We start from the raw sequence: 20,313 nt of genomic DNA, 5'->3' as shown, positions 1-20,313 counted from the left end.
CCGTTCTTCACCGCATTGTCTTCACGCCGGCGAGTTCAATCGATCACCGAGATCTCCACCGACTTTGAATCACTTCAAACCCTAGACAAGCGAACCGAGAACCACTGCTTTTCTTCCCTTGAAAGTCGTCACCATCGCCGGAGAGCTTCATCGTCTAACGATATCTCATCCGCAGTGACCCAAACACCCACCTTAACGGCAACCTCACCGAACTTGACACAAATCGAACTAGTAACCTTAACCCAAAGGACACCGGGTTTCTAAGCGGCAACGTGGAGCTTTGCAAGCCTCCACTCTCCGTAACTAAAAGTCGGCGAAGGCGGAGCTGAAGGAGACTTCCCTTCCCGGAAGCTAAAGACGGCGACAGTGGATCTGAGTAAGCCTCCACCTCCCACGTAAAACCGACGACGACGGAACTAGATTAGCTTCCATCTCCCGGAAAAACACCACAACTGAGCATGCAAGGCGCTCCCTCTCCACCGTGGACCTCCAATCGAGCGCGTCATTACTCCCAGAGCCGAGCCACCGTTAGCGATGGTTGCGGTACCAGAGCTCGAACAAGGCGGTCGTTGACAGGAAGGCGGAGAAGGGGATAAGAGGAACAACTTCGGCGAAAGAGAAAGGGCTTTGGTGACGGCACAGGCGCTCACGCGCCGGCCGTACGCCGGTCCCAAAGTAGATCTAGTTTCTCTCTCTTCTCTCTCTCTCAGTAGGGGTCAACGGTGACGTTCTAAAAAGGAGATTTTTAAAAAGTAATTATTTTTATTTTATTTTATTTAAATAATTAAAATTAAAATGTCTAAACCATTATCTCGTTTACAGGTGGAAGGAGAGGTTGTAAGGAGGCTCTCAGAGCATCAATATCCCTAAAACCCATTAAGGGTTTCTTAAAAAAAAAAAAAAAAAAAATTGTCTAATTAAAAAAAAAAATTAAAAAGCGCATCAATCGCGGACCACCACGTATCGGTGGGGTCCGCGAACAGTACAAAAAACTCACCACAATGGTCCTTATCTCATGTCTTTTGGGACGGATTTTTAAGTTTTCTGTGGGGCTCAAGGATTAAGAAATCCTTTACTATCTCCCGATATTGATGCTCTTAGAGCATAAATATCGCTGGTTTCTAAAGGAGGTTTTTGAACTGTTTGTGGGTCCCACTGACGCGTGAATCCCACAAAAATTTTAAAAACCAGTCTCCAAAATCACGAAATAAAGATAGGTCTTTGGGGAGTTTTTGCACTGTTTGCGGATCCCACCGATACGTGACGGCTCGCGATTGGTTTATTTTTTAATATTTTTTTTAGAAAACAAAAAGAAAAAAAAAGAAAAATTCTTAAGAACCCATTTTGGGGTTTTACCAATAATCATTGTCTTAGTACTAATTAAAGGACCGATTGATGTTTTTTTCTTAATTTTTTATTTTATTTATTTTCTTTAAATGTGTAGATTAGATTCCCACTAATAAAATCCCGCTGGACATGCTCTCAGTGAGCAGCGTATTAATCAAAAACTCTTCAGTGCCGTGAAAATTTTCTGCTTTTCATAAATAATAATTATGGGAGCATTATTGACAAAAATGGTAGCATTAGTGTTATTAATCCCATTCCCAATACTTTCTAGAGACAATATTTTCTTTCTAAAGACTTGACAATATTTTTCCACAGTATCTATGCAGACTTCTCCAATCTAAAGATTTAGTAGTCTCCCTCGCAGTTTGTTAACAGTTACACTTACACCTGTCAGTTTTTACCAGCAATGCAGAAGAAGAAAAACATTTAAATTATCATCATATGAGATTAAAGATATCATCTTTTTGGTCGAAAAACTTATTGTTGTATATATAAAAATAATTTAACTATAATAAAGTGAGTGTTTATTTCCTAATAATTAAAATTTTAATTTTTTATTTTATGTAAATATTGAAATAGCTAATATAATAGTTGGTAAATTTTGGGTTATTGACCCCTTTATATTTAAATTTGATATGCATAATTGGTACACTTTCGTATATAAACCAAATTATATCTAAATTATATATTTATTATACGCATAAAAATATCTTATTCAAAAATCTATAATGGCCTTGGTAAATAATTTATGGTTCTGCCATTGAAATCAACATGAAAAATCGGATATATCAAACTCTCAAAGTAATGAACTTTTTTCCTTTCAAAAAGAATAAATGTGACCAATTTAAAAAAAAATGTGGCAACAATTTAAAAAAATTGTTATTTGCTGAAAACCGTCCATTCCTATAATTTTTATTTTTTCTGGTTATAAATGATAGCGGGAAAATATATATCCAACTAGGATTTCTGGTGGGAACTAAACCAATCTAATTTGTTGTAATAAGAACAAAAATACTTGGATAAGAGAACTTAAAATAATGTTATTTGAAACTTTTTAACATATATTATAATATTAAAGAAAATATTTTAAAAAATTTGTTTAACCCTCTGTTAACACATTAAATAATCTCTTTCTAATTAATACATTAAAATAATAAATATTTATTTAAAATGTTACATTGTAAATATAAAACAACATTCTTTATAAAACAAAAATAAAATCTTAAAACGATATTCAGAGATATTAGTAGAGAGTATTACTGCCGGAGCTTAACTTGTAAGTATTGAAATAGAAATAGCTACCTTTTCGTGTTAAAGAGATAAACAATTGCCTCATTGTCCAAAATTAAGTTGAACTACAATAACTAGTAAAATCTTTTGGAGAAGTGAGAATGGAACTGAATGGTAATATTCGGTCTTGATTAGGTGGTTTTATCATTGTCAATATCGTAGAAATTGTAGAAAAGAAAAGTATAAAAATGTTCATGTTTCTCTTTTTCTTTTGTTCATCTCTCCAAGTTAAAATTTTGGGGGAAAACATACAAATCCTACCTTTACAAGCACGAAGTCGAAATTATATAGACGTTAAAGTCATGATGATAGATAAGATTATTTCTTCGTGGTCTAGAATATAATATGCAGACAATAATGATGAGCCTAGAATAGTTTTAATGTTTGAAAGTTGATACAATATAATCATCGTCAGGGTGTCAAAAGAAGCATGATTATTGGAGTATTCTTAGGGTGGAGTTCTTAGCGGAATACAAGAACCCGTCTCTTAACTTTTAACTAAAAAAGCTAAGAACCGGTTCTTAAATAGAGTTTTAAGAGCCGGTTCTTAACTTTTTTAGTTAAAAGTTAAGAGACAGGTTCTTATATTCCGCTAAGAACCCCACTTTAAGAGCATGATTATCGGGGGTTTTTACGGTGAGGTTCTTAGCGGAATATAAGAACCCGTTTCTTAACTTTTAACTAAAAAAGTTAAGAACCGGTTCTTAAAACTCTTATTTAAGAGCCGGTTTTTAGGTTTTTTAGTTAAAAATTAAGAGACGAATTCTTATATTCTGCTAAGAACGTCACCTTAATAACATCCCAATAATTATGCTATAAGAACCTCCAGTAATCATGTTCTTAAGCTCTCTCCTTAGCCTCTGCAGTAAACAAAGGGTAAAAGCGTCATATCGGGACCACATATACGAAGATACAAGACGCATTGATGCAAAAAGACTAATTCTAAATCTCAAGCCGGCAAGACTTTTTATGAGTCGGGTCATTGATTGATATGGATCAATAAGTCAACAAGAATGACTTGACCGAATCGGTTTATTATTTTAATGGATACACACCATGCAGAATCTCTTTATATAATCTCTAGAAGATTCTAATGTACGAGTCCTTAAAGCCAAACGAGAAAACAGTAGACCAAAGGCATGGAGGAGATGATGGGATCGTGGGACAAAAGAAGGGAAGAACAAGAAGAAGAGGAGGAACAAGTGTTAAAGCTTCCAGGGTTTAGGTTTCATCCGACCGATAAGGAGCTTGTAGGGTTTTATCTCTCTAAAAAAGTACTACTCAAGAAATCCAGCAAGATTGATGAGATCATCAGTCAAATCGATATCTATAAATTCGATCCATGGGATCTTCCTCGTAAGTTTTTTTCACTCATCACTTGTTCGTGTAACTTGTGTTCCAAACTGTTTAGCGTTTATTCTTATTACAAAAAGAAAATAGATATTCTTTTTTTTTTTTGAATGAATGTTAAATTTATTCATGCAAAAACATATTTACATCATGTGCAACTGTTTATAAATCAAAGAATCAGACTCATGAAACTAAGAACAAAATTCCTAAGTTAAAGATCCACTCTAGACCCAAACCATGTTGTAAACCCTCCTTCCATTTTCCCTCTACCTTGGAGTGAAAGCAGCCAAAGCCTAACAGTTTTATCTACAAGCTTTGCTAGACACTGAGCTTCTCTTTCTTGTTCACCATGTCGCTGAGCGTTGCGCTCTCTCCATATTGAGTGTACAGCTGCTTGAAAAACATACCGGACAAAGAAGTTTTTAATAGGAGTGAGCCCCAGTCTAGTGATGATCGCAACGAGTTGACTCCGGTCTGTGGTGTATCTGTTTTATAACAAACCCTCCGCAAGAGCCTTCCAGATCTATCTTGTGTACCTGCAGCCAAAGAAGAGATGTTCACGGGTTTCTTCAGCTGCATTACACAGAATGCAGGTCGCGTTTATCCCAGTGTGCCAAAGCCGCATTTTGTCTCCAGTTTGCAGTCTGTTGAGCGCACCTATCCAGACCAGGAAGGAGAACTTTGGAGTTGAATGGGTGAACCAGATGCCATTTCTCCAGTTGCAAGCTTGGCGACTGTGGTGAATCTGTTCCCAAGTTTTTTTTGCATAAAATTTATTTACAAATCTGCCTTCCTCTTGCTTCCACAGAGCAATATCGTCACCCTGATTCGCTGCTAACCGAAAAGACTATTTCATTCTCCACCTCATTTAAAATACTCACTTTGTGCCTTCTCCTTCTTCGCTGTCTACCAAGAACATCAGACACTAAGGCATTATCACCAATGCCTAAGTCAATCAGACCGCGATTACCAAGAGCAACTTTGAGGCAACCGAGCTTGGACCAGACATCATACCAGAAGGAGGTATGTTTCCCATTCCCAACTTCCATCCGAAGGAACTGTGTTGCAAGTTCTCGATGCTTGAGGAGTTTTCTACAAACCCATGAGCCAGAGGTTATAGTATTACTAACTGGCCAAAAGGATCCCTTCCCGATGAGATAGCAATGAATCCAACGGACTCATAACGAAGATTTTTCAGAGGAGATGCGCAATATTAGCTTCAAGCAGAAGACTGTGTTCATTTCCTTCAGTGTCCTTATTCTCAATCCTCCTTCACTTTTTGGCAAACATAAATCCTTCCAACAGACTTTTGCTTTTGATGTTTTGAGTTCCGGACCTGACCAAAGAAAAGCCGAACAGAGGCTCTCGATCTCCTTCAGACAACTACTAGGCAGGGTGAAAGCTTGCATCCAGAAGTTGGCCATACTGGTAATGACGGAGTTGATGAGTTGCAATCGACCAGCATGGGAGAGAAACCTTTCGGTCCAAGACTTCATGCGCTTCCTGATCTTCTCAACCAGAGGCATCTAGATATTTCATGCATGCTTGTGTCGTAAAGTTAACACACTAGCTATAAGCAAACGACCGAAACATAGTAAAAGTTGCCTCAGTTATGTTCAATCTAGGATCCTCCGATAGAGGAGGAGAGGTTGCCTCAGCTATGTTCAATCTAGGATGCACCGATAGAGGAGGAGAGTTAGCCTCAGATGAGCTCAATCTAGTTTGTGAACATAGCTGAGGCAACCTCTCCTCCTCTATCGGTGCATCCTAGATTGAACATAGCTGAGGCAACCTCTCCTCCTCTATCGGTGCATCCTAGATTGAACATAGCTGTTGTGGGACAAACATTCTCAGAGGAAACCCTGCGATTACTGGTACAAGGTGGTGCCAAGATGATTCGCTAAAAAAAGAAAAAATACACGAGATGAGTGTGGTCCTTAGTTTGAAGGGGGGAATGTGAGATACCAAACTAAGTCCCACATTGGAGAATTAGACAAGAAGTATCTAATATATAAAGAAATGTCTAACTCTAATTAGTACGAGACCTTTTGGCTTCTTCGTACATAAGAATATATATTCATACAGAAGAAGTAATAAACAATGAAAATACACAATGGAATTTTTTGAAATATAATTTACGTGCCCTAATAGATGTGGCTTATGTCACGTACGGGCTGGCTACTGATCAAAGGTGTGTTTGGTTTGAAGGCTCGACGCATACGGAGAAGGAGAGCTACTTCTTCTGCAAGAGAGGAAGGAAGTACAGAAATAGCATAAGACCAAACCGAGTGACTGGTTCCGGTTTCTGGAAAGCCACGGGAATAGACAAACCTATCTACTCCGATGGCCCCAGCAAAGCCGTGATCGGTCTAAAGAAGACACTGGTTTATTACATCGGAAGCGCCGGGAAAGGAAGCAAGACAGATTGGATGATGCACGAGTTTCGCCTCCCCACAGCCAATGACACTATCCCTGGTGGCTCCACCCACCGTAGCCCTACTCCGTCTTCCTTGCTACATGCTGTAAGTTTTAACCTACTCAATCATCATGAATTCATGGTTACATCTATTATGGTTGGCTACACGTTTTAAGCAAACAAATATTCATGAGCTTCGGTGTAGAATCTAAAAAATGTTCATGATTTGATTCATATGATATAATTTTGCAGGAAGTGTGGACATTGTGTCGGATATTCAAGAGGAATGCGTCTAGTAGAAAATACACTCCGGACTCGAAAGAATTAGCAAGTTGGGAACGCGTGAAGCCACAACAATCTAATAATCGCGAAGCAGCTTATATCAGTTTTGGTGACAATGAGAGTAGTACCAACAAGATCAACGTCATGGAAAGCAAAGAGAATAATGAGAGGAACGTTTTCCAGCTTCACCAAACGCCTCATCCACACCAGCCCATTCCCATGGAGTACACTAGTAGCACACAAGTGGATAACACAGTTCCACATATCTCAAACGATAATAACATGGACGATGTAAACTACGAGAACTGGGACGAGCTTCGCTCGGTTGTGGAGTTTGCTTTTGGCCCTTCCTCTTATTAGTTAGATGTCCTTTTACTAATTGATTACTATACATTATATAGTACTTGGACCTTGTTGCAAGGGAAATACTCTAACAATTATATATATACATGTGTATGGATCTCTTGTTGGGTATATGAATGTACCTGATAATATAGATAATATATATATATATATATATCCATACACTATCCCCTATATATTATTTGAGAAGCATTACAACTTCTTTTTGTAGCCACATGTCATCACTAAAATGATTCTTAGAATCATTAGAGAAATATGTTGGTCCATCTAATTATATAATAAGTTTTTTTATTAAACTAACAATAAATTCATCATAAATTTACTTTATTATTTCCTTAAATAAAATTTACAAAATTGCCTAATGTGGCTAAAGTATATACGGCAATTAATGATTTTGAATAAAAAGATTTGATAAAAAATAATATATCTTCTATCATATTTGTTCAATTTTAAGCTATTAAATAAATTAAAAAACCACAATAACCATATAATAAAATTTTAGATTTTTATGTATATGTTATATTTTGAATTTTTACAAACGACTATAAATTACTAAAACTGTTAAAAGTCTCACATTCAAATTTTATGATCCACGGTTTAAAATTTTTGTAATGACAAAATACAAATGATTACAAAAATTATATAAGTAAAAAGTCTAATTTAATTAATTATTAAGATTAATATATATATATTAAACTATATTAGTTTCAAAATTTACTTTGAACAATTTTTTTGATAAAAGTTTTGAACGATCATTGACAACATATTTTTTAAAAAAATTATAAATTACTAAAATTATTAATCCCACAATAAAAAATTTGTTATCAGTAATTTAAATTTTTTTCTATAAAAGATACAAATGATCAAAAAAACTATACGAGTAGAAATCATCATTTAATAGACATTAATATTAAAAATATACTAAAATATATTATCTATGTTAGTATCATTTAAATTTAATAACATATCCTATCAAATATAAAAAAAAAATATTTTTTAGATTAATAAAATTAATTTATATGTTCGCACCAATTTAATTATATATTTAATAGTTACTGATTTTTAATTATTTAATATATACTTATTATTTCATAATATGTAAAAATATTTAATACATAAAATAATATATATATATATATATAATGTTGATTCCGCGCAAGGTGCGGATTTATTATTATTCTCCATTTTCCTACGACCTAGTATTTGCATGTATTTTGTTCTTGGTAACAAACCAATAGTTTTGTTTTTTTGCGTTAAATTAAGTAACGAGGAAATGTAGCCGAGCCCATGTTACAGAAGGCCATATCAGAAAGGATTTTAAAACCCAAAGGCAAAACCTTCTAAATGATGCGAGTCCAAAGCAAAAGCGGACTTAAACTATTGAGATATAGTCATATAGGACTTGTTGGTATGTTTGAGTACCCCATTTCCTCTTCTTCTTACGACCCATGTACCCAAACCAAACTTTTTTGCTGTAAACTAGAACATGGCATCGCCTCCTTATACGTAGTGGAAGGTAACAGAGACATGTGACACTGGACAAAACTATGCGAAATACATGTTACTAAATTTGAAAGTATATCACATTACCTTGCTAGAAGCACTAATTTTCCACTCACCTGTAAAATGTTAATATTATAGTGGTGCACAATATATACGATTGATTGGATCCTACGGATGAAATAAAGTGTGTCCCAATCATCCAACTTAGGCATCTTGATTTCGTAGGGACTCAATCTTTATGGTCCATTTTTGTTGTGAATGGGGTCCATGTATTGCTTTCTTGATTCATTTAAGTAATCGTGTTGTGTTGTTGTCTTGGCCTGCTGGACACTAAGGACACCGTTCATCCATCACTTCACATCATTCATCTTCCTTACTTGCACCACTATTAATCATCATCATTATCATGTAACTTTGGCAACAATAAAATATAAAACTAGACTCCTATTGGGATCTTAAATCATCATAATCAAGAGTGATCTACTGATCTTCGTGGTTGTCTTAGTAAACAAATAGAAGAATATTCCATGTGTTTAGGATATCTATGATTTCTTATTATCGTTTAATCTAGTGTGCCATCTTAGACTTTTAAGTCTGTCTTTTACTTTTTGTCTCCCTTTGACAAAGTAGCCGACGCACATCTTGGTTTTTCTTTCACTTTTTCGTAGCTTTATCATATTCCCTATCTTGTGAATTTATTCTTACTATCATTGCATTGCTTTACTCTTGTTTTGAAATTTTGCATGGTTACAAAACAAGGTTACAATAATTGTTTGAATTATAAGCTCTCTTTTTTTGTAATATATCGATGTTGATATTTATTGTTTGCTCCCACCAAAGAACTATACATGATATTAATAGTTAGATTTTAAATTACCATGAGTGGTTGGTTCCTAATGTGGACAATAACCTAAGTATTTCATCACTTTTTTTCATCCATACGAAAGTACACTCTCTACCCGTAAATGTCCATGTCTTGTTCCTATCAGATATATCAACGTCATGTCTTAACCATATATTGTTTTTGTCGCGGATAGAAACATAAACTTCTAATTATATTTCTCATCTAAACCACATGGTGTTTTGATATTTTGTACCATTTAGTGGGTGAGAGGACGATAGTTGCATAGGCACTAATTTAATTTTTCCCATCATTAAATTAGAACAAACAAAAAGAGGATTAGGCCAAGTGGACGATCGTGGTACAGGCTACTCCTTTTTAAACCCTTTGAAATATTCTCACATCTTTTCTAACTTCATCTTCTGTTGTCCAATCAAATGCACAGTTAGATCTATCACTACAATGTTTATGATTGCTATTATTTGATAGATCCAAGACCTGACGAAGAGGAACTATTAAGAATTACCTATCATGTGGTTGGCTTTAGCAAATTGGTACGAACGATATCATATTATATATCAAAATAAAGTCACACACCACAGAATACGGAACGATATAGTTTACAGATGAGGATTCTGCACCCATTTTTAATATCTTTAGTCACCTCTCCTAATAATGTTTCACTAAACGTTTACTTTTGTTTCACTGTTTAAAGTCTTACAACATGTATGCTTCTTTCTGAATTTGATTAATATCTCTTGGACCTTTATCTTTGATAAAACCCAATTCGATTCATACTTATGTAAAAATGTAAAATACACAATCACATATATGGCAAGTGCAACAAATTTCAACTGAGATAAACGATCAACATCTTAATCACAATAAGCTACTTTCTTAATTGCGTCAGAGAGACTATGGACGACTTTGATAGAAACAGAAAGTTGGATTCCACTTTGGTATGGAAGGTAGAATATTTGCTCAAGAGTTGTGACAAAGAATAAAAGATAAAGAACTCAGGCCATCGATATCATCGTCGGTCCATGGTTGACATGGTACACCATTTATGAATGTGAGGTCTCATCCAAGTTTTTTTGTCCAAAAGCATATTTGATATATGTTCATATTTTATATAAACTAATAAAGTAGGGACGTTGAATGTTAGAGGTTAGGCTACAGAACAAATAAAAACCGACCCACAAATCAATCAAATTCGAAATGATGATGACATTAATTCGTATAACTTTTCTAATGTCATCTTTGCCATGGACTTCTTTTTTACAAGTTGTGAAATATATTATTCCTTATATATATTGAAAGGTGAATCATATTCATTTCATCAAACTACTGAGCACAGTGGAAGTTAAAGATGACTTTAGATCATTTCCATTGACAAAAACAACAAAAGAATGAGTTATTCCAAAAATGAATAATTTTATTTTGGAATAATTTTACTTTGTGCCCCACTCGAAAATCTAACTAATTTTCTTTTGATACTATTTACTATTTTGATTGGAGTGTGTAATGTATCACCAGACATTGTATTGTATTGACTTTGGTGAAAGCTCATTTGAGAAAGGAAGAGAGAAAAAATATTGTTCATTGTGAGTATATCATATGGTGCAGGTGACTCACACAACACACGGCATAGAAGGTTAACCTCTTTCATGTCGATATCGCCACTATGTTCATTTCCACAGTTGATAATAGTTAAAATATTAAAATGGTGAAAGTTGGTTCCAAACACAATTATTATAATAATTAATTTATAGAGTCAAGTAACTTTGTCATCTGTATGATATATTTTTGCTTGAAATGCTAACACATCAGCAAGTCACCTGGAAGCCTACGTTATTTGTCTGTATTATATACATAAAAATTAGGTTAACTGATGAATTAAAATACAATAACGTGTAAGATGGGGAGTTTTGTTTGATATTTAAAATTCAAGTCGAGGAAAGTTCCAAGTGTGGAATCAACTTCACGTGTTGAAGAAGGGGAAATAAAGAAGAAACGGTCCCCAAAGTGGGCCCAGAACGGTCCCCAAAGTGGGCCCAGAAACGGCCCAAATCTTATTTTTAATGAAATAATATTAATATAGGAAAAGAAGACGTGGGCCCGGCGGTGCGATATAGATGCGTTTTTGTAATGTTTTAAAGAGATTTAAATGCCGAGTTTTTCTTATCTCTTTTTCCTTGTGGACTCCACTTTTAAGATTTGTTCCCTAAATTAAATAGCTTCTTTTTCTACCGACAGTGTCCTTTCACCATTTGTCCTTCAGTTTTCAACTAGATTCTTATCAGTAGTACAATTGAAGAATTTACAATTTAACTGAAAAATAGATATAACACTATCTAATTTTAGATAATATCATTTTTATTTATTACGTACTGTATTACTTAATAATAGAATAGTAATAGTTAATTCAAACATCTTTTAAATATTTTTATAGACCAAAGTCTGGCAGAAATTATATACTCTTGTATAATCAATGATACAGTGCTATCCTAGCGGTAAATTTCATACGATCGCTTTCTGTTGATATAAATGTTTCACCATTTGATTTTGTTTAACAACATTTGTTTTTATATATCAACAACTCTGCATTCAAAAAGATGTAAGAAGACAAACCTTAATAATCTCTACTTTAAAAGTTGGCGTTATGAGAGAACGTGAACTAGCTACATTTTCACATGCTTCAGAAACGGTCCCTCGTTCTTCGAAGCCTCGCTCTACTTTTTTCCATCCTATACATTTTAGGAGCGTATTAACTTTGTAACGTTACATTTAAAAATAAAGTTAAATATTTATTCCCAGTCAAACTTCCTACGAGTTCATAATCCTTATCATGTTACTTAAAGAGGCCGTGGTTGATTGCATGATAGCATATAAATACAGCATTGAATGACTTAACCAAACATATTGACATTGCAATAAAGTATTTTATTTTATTTTTGCAATACAATACAGTATTTTATAACCAAGAAAAACTATTTAAATACGAATGGGCTGTGGTGATGGTGTTGGGTGGAATGGAGGCAGTCAAATATACACTTGTATATAAAATTATAATTTGCGTTTCCTTGATAAGAAAGGGACAACACATGCGTGTTCTTAACGCGTATCGATTATCTAGTTCCTCCCCAAGCCAATCTACCAGTTCATGTGCTTTTCAAAACGTTTACCTATGTTCAAATATAAACCTTAATTAACCATATCTTATTAATATTTCAGATTTTCGCCACCGTGCGAATCTAAACATCCAAAAGGTTAAAATATATACGTCTTGCTTTCCTTACATGGAGTATTTCGAATATTTTGGTCCAAGAAGAAAGTATGCTTTTATTACGTACTTGATGTAATATCACATCTTTTAAAATAATTTGGTAAACTGAACCCGTTTTGGGAGGTATTAACGCCGGAAGAAGAGGAACAGACAAAACCGCACGACGAGATTGTGGTGGACTCTCTCTTACCTTTTACTATTTTACAATTTTACCTTTTATTTTACTCTCCAGAAATAGAGGACAAAAAAAACCGAGATAGGTGTAATTTTGAAAACTACGTACATTTGGAATTGGACCCACTCTTTGTCACAGCGACATTTGCGCGCGCGTTCTCCACGTCAGTTTGCCATTTACCGCGCACTGTTGTTGTCCCATGCGCCATTTCAATGCGATTTACTAACGGCTAGTCCCATACCTATGTTTATATTGAACTTCGTTTATATTCTATCTCACGCTTAGAATAAAGTCTTTTTAGCATAAGTTCTCTCTCGGGTATAGAGGAAAAGTTGAAATGGCCTTTTCATTTTGCTTTAGGTTTAATGGTCTGTCACGCATAACCCACGACTTCGACCACTTTCTTTCCTTTTCTTTCTTTTTGGCATCGAATATATAATTTCTAGAAAAAAACAAAAGATAATAACGTATCAACAAAAGTATAAGCTAGTGAAACCCCATCTTGTTAGAAGTGACGTTGATATATTGATAAAGACAAGTAGTTGAACCACAATGCTTAGAGCATATATTATTGCGGGGTTCTTAAAGTAGGGTTCTTATCGGAATATAAGAATCCGTTTCTTAATTTTTAACTAGAAAAGCTAAGAACCGATTCTTAAATAAGAGTTTTAAGAACCGGTTCTTAACTTTTTTAATTAAAAGTTAAGAGACAGATTTTTATATTCCAGTAAGAACTCCAATTTGAGAACCCTCCAATAATCATGCTCTTACCTTTTTTTTGTGCATACTTCACACAAAAGATGGGAAATGACATTGAAAGTGGGTATTAATCCTAACCCACGATTTTAAGCAAGAGAGGACCCTCGTGAACCTCAACAAATTTTAAGAACTGACATATATGTCAAAGATTCGTGTGTCCATCATCATCAATATCATCCAAAGAGAGAAAAAAATTAAAGAAATAATAGTTTTTAAACCAAAGATTGATTGTAGAGACTGTTTCAACTATTTACTATTTTTAGAACATTTACAATTTACTAGTATGGTAAGTTTCACGAGGAAAGATTAACATGGAGACTAGCATTCTTTGGAGATTTACAGACTGGACAAGTGTTAACCGAAGATCCACACACAGTGCATAAACACATGTGTCTACACGGCAACAGTAACACACTTGCTTCTCCTTTCCCACACCCTCTACACATCGTGCTTGTTATCGTACGCACGCTTTTAGCCTCTCCTGCTAACCTCCACCGCTCGTCACTATCACCCTCGTCGTTGCTTCCACAACAAGACTGCGCGTCATCAGCCGCCGTGGGCTCCTCCCACTTGTTACGTTCCACAGCTGCGAGGACTTGTTGCAAGTTTGAACGTAGGGAGTTCACGGTGGCTTCATTAGACTGTGCCATGTCACGCCATATCTGATTCTCAACGCAGAGAGACCTAACCTTCTCCTCAAGAAAGAGGTTTAGTTTCCCTATGTGATTGATCTCTTCGTCTTTGGCTCTCAGTGTCTTCACCAACCCTTGTTCAATGGCTTCCATTATCTTCCTACCTTGCGCTTTTCTCTTTTCTTCAATCTCCATTCTCATTATCTCAACCTGATAAAATATTGTCGAAAACTATCAACCGATGTGAACCAGAAAAAAAATAAGTTTTGTTAAATTTAATGAGAAAACACTTACATGATGAGAGATCAAACGGTCGATATCGAAGTTGTGATGTTGGACGTTAGAAGACAAGTCTTGTCCGAGGAACATGAGAGGATCAGTGCAACGTTTCTGGCTTGGCATATGATTAACAACTGCTGATTCTTCTCTAGGGCGTTTTCGCATAGACGACGAAGAAACAGGACAAAGATAACCGACGTTGCCATTAGTCTCGCTGTTGAATGTCAAGGAACTCTCAACGGAATGGATCATCGGTTTCATGGACTGTTGAACCAGGCAATCAAACGGTGAGACGTTGTAAATTGGATTCAACAGAGAAGTTTGACATTCCATGGCGGGGTTAAACGGCATGGTCGTCGCTTGAACAGTGTTATATCTCATCTGGGTGTTATAGACTAAACCGTTGGCTTCAACGGGATTCATCCTTTCTCTGAAATCAAAACCACTCGTAACGTTAAGATTTTTGAAAAAACAGAGAGAGAAGAACACAAGAGAGAATGAAAAATGATATAATACCTGTTATTAGAAGAATATAGATGATTTAAATGGTGAGCTTCAACGGCCATCGACGTTTTTGTACTTGAGAAACTGGTTCAAAGCTATTAAATGGGCGATATAGAAGGAAGCCTGTTGAAACGTGAATGCAACGAAAGATGGAGAGGTTGTGGGGTTTTTAATTACGGTTTTGTAGAGAGGGAAAACTAAAAAACAAATATCAAAGCAGACCCCAACACCACCCTTGTCTGCCAATTTATAGAGAACAGAGAGGAAAATGTAATGTGTTTTTTTATTAATAATTTTCTTAATTTTGTTGTTTTCTAGAAAGTATTTTTAATAATTAAAAACATTAATCATGAGGATTCTTCGGTTATCCTGCTGACCAGTAACCATTAAATAAGTTGCCTTTTTCAGCGGTTCTTCATGACAAAAAAAAAACACTTTTGACTACGACAGATGTTACGGTCAAATCATAATATCTATATCTGCCTCTTTTACTTTAAACTTCCTATTTTACTTTCTTTGTATATAAATAAATTCGTTATTAATTGCTTTGCATGTATGAGTTTGAAAGGCTCAGAAATTTTTGAATCAATAACTTATAAACAGAAAATACAAAAATAAATGAGGAGTGCCTTATCCGTTAGGGCAGACTCGGACAAGCCCATTATTAGGCTTCGAATGGTGACCATCGTCCCGTTCCGCTCCGCAGTTAACAGTAACAAAAATCTCTACATATACTATATATCTATATATTTTTATAACTGTTAAAACCATACCGCAATTGAACCGCTTGTCCCGCACCGCTCAAACCGCAGTCACTATTCGGAGCCTTAGATTCCAACGAGGCGAATCCGTAAATGAAGCAGAGGACTAGATAACAGACGGTCACTGACGATGCCACATGTCAAAGAAGACAAAATGTTAAGGTGTGGGACCTTTGGTCCACGTGTGATGGTGTTGCCTGGATACGAGGGTCGCATGGGCACGTGTGAAGTGCCAGCTTGGCATTATTCTTTTTTTTTTGTCAGCTTGGCATTGTTCTTTATTTATATTAATTTTAGTGTAACCAGAAAACTTTGATTTAAACAAAAAAGAATGAGCTATCAACAATTAAGGGGATGGTGGACTTTCTCTCTCTTCTCTCTCGGGGATTTTTTGAGAAATGAGAGTCACGGTGGTTCCCTCAACGTGTTACGATTACCGATTCTGGTACACGGCAGTCTTCTCGACGGCGTGTAGCCGGCTTTGCTTCTGGTGGTTCGCGCTTCCTTCGGCGGAACTATCCAGCGTTTGTATCTGGTGAAGAAACTTTGATGGCGTTGCGATCGTCTTCGACGGTGATCACCGGGAGTGCTAAGATTGGGTGGTTCGTTTGGTTTCCTCGGGAGTGCTCGAGGTGTGTGAAGGGTTCGTTATGGAGATGGGGGCCTGAGCTTGGATGAGATCTCGATTCTTTCGATTGATTCTCTCCAACGTGTACGATTGAAGAAACTGAATCCATTTATCATCCAATACAGTCGTTGTAAGTGGTTTTGGTGGTCCTGGTTATGGTCCCGGTTGATTCTGGTGTTGTGGTGATTCCTGCGTGTTCCGGGGAATTTTGTGGTCACTTTTTGTCTTCGCCGGTGGTAACCTCGCGGTTTAGATCACGATCGGTGACGGTCTGCTGTTCGGGCGACGCGTGTCTTTCCTTGTTGTTGAGATGATGACACGTGTTCTCCTCTTTCGGTTAAAACAACACGCGTGTCTTAAGACATGTTTTCGTCGGGTTATCCGATTTGGTAGTTTGGACCGGAGGCCATGTTTTAGGGTTTTGTCTTTTGTTTGGCTCGTTTGCTTTTGGGCTTATATGGTTTGGGCCCTCTTGTATAGTTTCTTTGGGCTTCTGCTTTTTTAATATATTATAGATGGAAAAAAATAAAAACAAAAAAGAATGAAAATAAGAAAATATAGTGCAGCCGTTGAGAAAGGTGCGGTGTATCCACCGCTGCTTCTTTACCTCTGTTTATGATTTTGTTTTTTCTTTAAATTACTTAATTATGTTTTGTATGTTACTTTCATGGTTCTGGTTGCCACGTCTGTTAACCTAAAGTCGCGCCTGGTGTCCCAAACCTCTCTTCGATATTACGGCTAGTGTGACTGCCACATTAATTGAAAAACTCATTAATCTCTTAATCTCTTATTATGAGTTTGGCGTATACTCACCATCCCTAATAATTTGTTTTCTTTGCTGACGTTTTTATTTAAGTTCAAAACTTCTTTTGTCAACATCTTTTTTGTCCAGAATTGTTTTATGAATGTCTTTGCATCAATGAGATGTTGTCTGCGTTGTATTGCACCTACTCTAGGTAGAGAATGAAATGGGTATATCTCTCAATAAATATTTGGTTTAAGTTATTTGACTTCATTTTTTCTACCAACATACGACTTCGTCGTCTAAACATAATTGATTAGTTAAAATGATACATTGATACTCCAATACGTTTTGACCAACAAAAACAAAATACTTTTACGTAATAGTATAGTATAGTATGCATTTTTTTTTAAAACATATAGTATACATTTTGTTATAATAGCAAAGCTTTCATCGCATGTCAACGCTTATATGATTTTTACTAACAATATATATCGTTTTCATATGGTTTAGTTGTTTAATTAGACCAGCATACCTTTTATTATTCAGTCGTAATTTTTTTTTCTTATTAGCATTTTGTGTTTAGTTTGTTATATGAAATCAACCTATGCAAAAATTCCAAGAAAAACTATGGGATAAATCATTGTGTTCAATCAAATAGACAATCTGGAATAGATGCTCACAAGGTGTACTTTCCATATGAATTTAATAACTTTACAAGGAGTTCATCTTTTCCATAGTTTTTTCATATATACGAATCTACAGTTTTTTTTTTTTTTAGTGCGGGTGGACACCTTTTTTGGTGACCAGATGTAATCACTATAGAAGTAAACTAATGTCGAGTTGGACTATTACAGTTTATGATTAAACTATATTTGTTTACACACACTATGGCACTATCATTTCTATAATTTAAGCCACCAGCTGATAAACTAAGTTATCTTGGGAATGCTAGAGCATGAAGAGAGGCATAGAATCACGAGGCTAGCAAGCAAACGCACTAAGATTGGCATGCCTGCTGCATCATCTGCTTTTCAGAACATTATCTCTACCATTATTTTTTGTTCAAATATCTCTAGCATTATATTATCAATTTATTTATCGTATCAGGCATTTGGGTCGACCTGACATCGTATGATCGTACAACTATTTTTTCATTTTTTTATGGCTGACAACACAATATTTAAAAAATAGAAAAAGTTACAGGTTGCCTAATAACAAAAGTAGATGCTCGTTTCAAAATATATTGCTTGTTAAAGAGATATTCGAATAGGACTAAACTATAAAAGTTGCATATCCTTTAGATAATATAAGAAGATAATTTGAATGAGTCTTACGTTGGGACTATTTTAGTTTGTAAAGTACATGGTAACAATATGCTCATCATCTCAGTTTTTCAGTTTAATAAAGTTCCTTTTTTCGTTTTAAAACCCTACATTGTTTATTATTGAGAGGAACGAAATTACATTGGTTTAAGTTTTATTTTCTTTCTATGAAAAAAATAATGCACACACACTTTCTAGAGTAACCATAATTTCTACAAATGTACTTCTGCCCATATCTGAGGTTTACCATGATTCAATTACTTTACCATGGGGTTTGTAGTGAAAAAATCATTAAATAAATGTTGAATGGTATGTTTCAAAAAAAAAAAAAAAAAAAAAAAAAAAAATTGGAATTAAAAAAAAAAAAAAAAAAAAAAAGTTGTAATTCATGTTCGCAAGAAAATAAACGTAAAAATAAGAATATAAATGTAGGTCAGTGGTTCTGGCTTCCCTGCTTTTCAGGGCAAAAACATGATAAAAGTACTTCCTTCCCTTTTATTTTCTTTAGTTGAGTTTAAGAAGTCGTTGATCAATTAGTTTCCACGCATCATCTCAACCACTAACTATAATGAGAATCTCAATGTCACACACACATAAACCCACATCTAATTTTCTATACGTTACAAACTTTATTATTCCTTTTTGAGGGAATATCGCTTTCATCATCCCTACATTACATGCATAATATATTTTGTCGCGTTCGTAAGGTACTCTACCATATATGATAGACCTCGTCATATATGTCATACACAGAGGTATAAACATATGTCTAGTTGTGTAAGTAACATGTATATAAACATATAAAAGAAGAATATGCACATCCCATATATATTTCATGCTTATAGATATCGATAAACACAAAATATGTGAAAGCAATGCATCGGAAAAGTTTGTTGAGCAAGGAATTGGATACGGCTCGAGATGGCATCACATGCACTACCAAAAAGTGGAGCAAAGTATCATTATAGTCCATAAACTTCAATTATGTGTTTCCACTTTTTCTACGACCCCCATCAAGAAAAATAATTTCACTTGTCTTTTATTTTATTTTAACAGTATGAAAAACGGATTCATTTCTCAAGATTATAGGTTTCCGCTATCAAGTATACTTCTGCAAATGTAGTTTAATCCATCGTTGTTTTGTGGCGGTAACCTCAAATTAGTTTGCAAATATGAAATATGTGCATGTTAGTTAGAATGAAAGACCCGTTCAAACCTCCTCTACAAACAAACCCATATAACTTGACAACCACCAATTAATATATTTGATATCGTTTTTGTTAAAAAATAAAATTGTTATAAGAACTAATAGCGATTATTAAGTTATTTAATGGGGGTGGGGGGTTTGGTGAAAATATTCTCAATATTATTATCTAGTTTATTTATTAATAAGATAATTTACTTTTATTGTTTTAGGATTTCTATGATTTTTTTTAGATATAGCCGTCTATGTTTAAGTTTGTATTTAGATTAATGATATTGATATTTTATGAATAGCTTTTGTTAAGCGAGAATAGTATTCTCAACCTTGTTTTCGGTAGAAATGTGGATCTCAACGAATTCAAGAAAACAGTGTCTCTTATATCTTTTCAGAGTCAATAGGTTACTTGCGTTATTGTAGCTACCGCTACCTCAGGAAAGAAGGTGGATATATAGGTGAATAGATCCCAATACCAACATCTTACTTCCATAGGAAACACACCTAGAACCTTCATTTCCACTCCTTGCAACAATTATATATTCCACGATTTGATTTTGAGCGTTACACTCGATTTCATGCACCCATGTGGACCTACCCAATCTACCTGATAAAGTGATAATTGAGTAGAA

At 35.0% G+C, this 20,313-nt stretch overlaps 2 protein-coding genes across 2 annotated transcripts; one reads left to right on the top strand and one right to left on the bottom strand.

Moving 5' to 3' along the window:
* Positions 1-3,776: 3,776 nt before the first annotated feature.
* LOC106294125 (transcription factor JUNGBRUNNEN 1-like) lies at positions 3,777-7,045 on the top strand. The gene is made up of 3 exons (XM_013729728.1): positions 3,777-3,993; positions 6,196-6,509; positions 6,656-7,045. Exons 1-3 carry the CDS (start codon positions 3,777-3,779, stop codon positions 7,043-7,045), a joined length of 921 nt encoding a protein of 306 aa, XP_013585182.1.
* Positions 7,046-13,788: 6,743 nt separating this feature from the next.
* On the bottom strand, positions 13,789-15,252 carry LOC106292638 (probable BOI-related E3 ubiquitin-protein ligase 3). Its single transcript, XM_013728263.1, has 3 exons — positions 15,040-15,252; positions 14,539-14,953; positions 13,789-14,454 (listed from the first exon to the last, which is right to left on the bottom strand). Exons 1-3 carry the CDS (start codon positions 15,087-15,089, stop codon positions 13,906-13,908), a joined length of 1,014 nt encoding a protein of 337 aa, XP_013583717.1. The 5' UTR covers positions 15,090-15,252; the 3' UTR covers positions 13,789-13,905.
* Between the last annotated feature and the right edge of the window lie 5,061 nt (positions 15,253-20,313).

The sequence above is a fragment of the Brassica oleracea genome, chromosome C5 (assembly GCF_000695525.1).
Source record: "Brassica oleracea var. oleracea cultivar TO1000 chromosome C5, BOL, whole genome shotgun sequence".
In the NCBI taxonomy this organism is placed as follows: domain Eukaryota; kingdom Viridiplantae; phylum Streptophyta; class Magnoliopsida; order Brassicales; family Brassicaceae; genus Brassica; species Brassica oleracea.
Note: the sequence above shows the minus strand (reverse complement) of the source record. Positions and strands in the feature narration are given on the sequence as shown.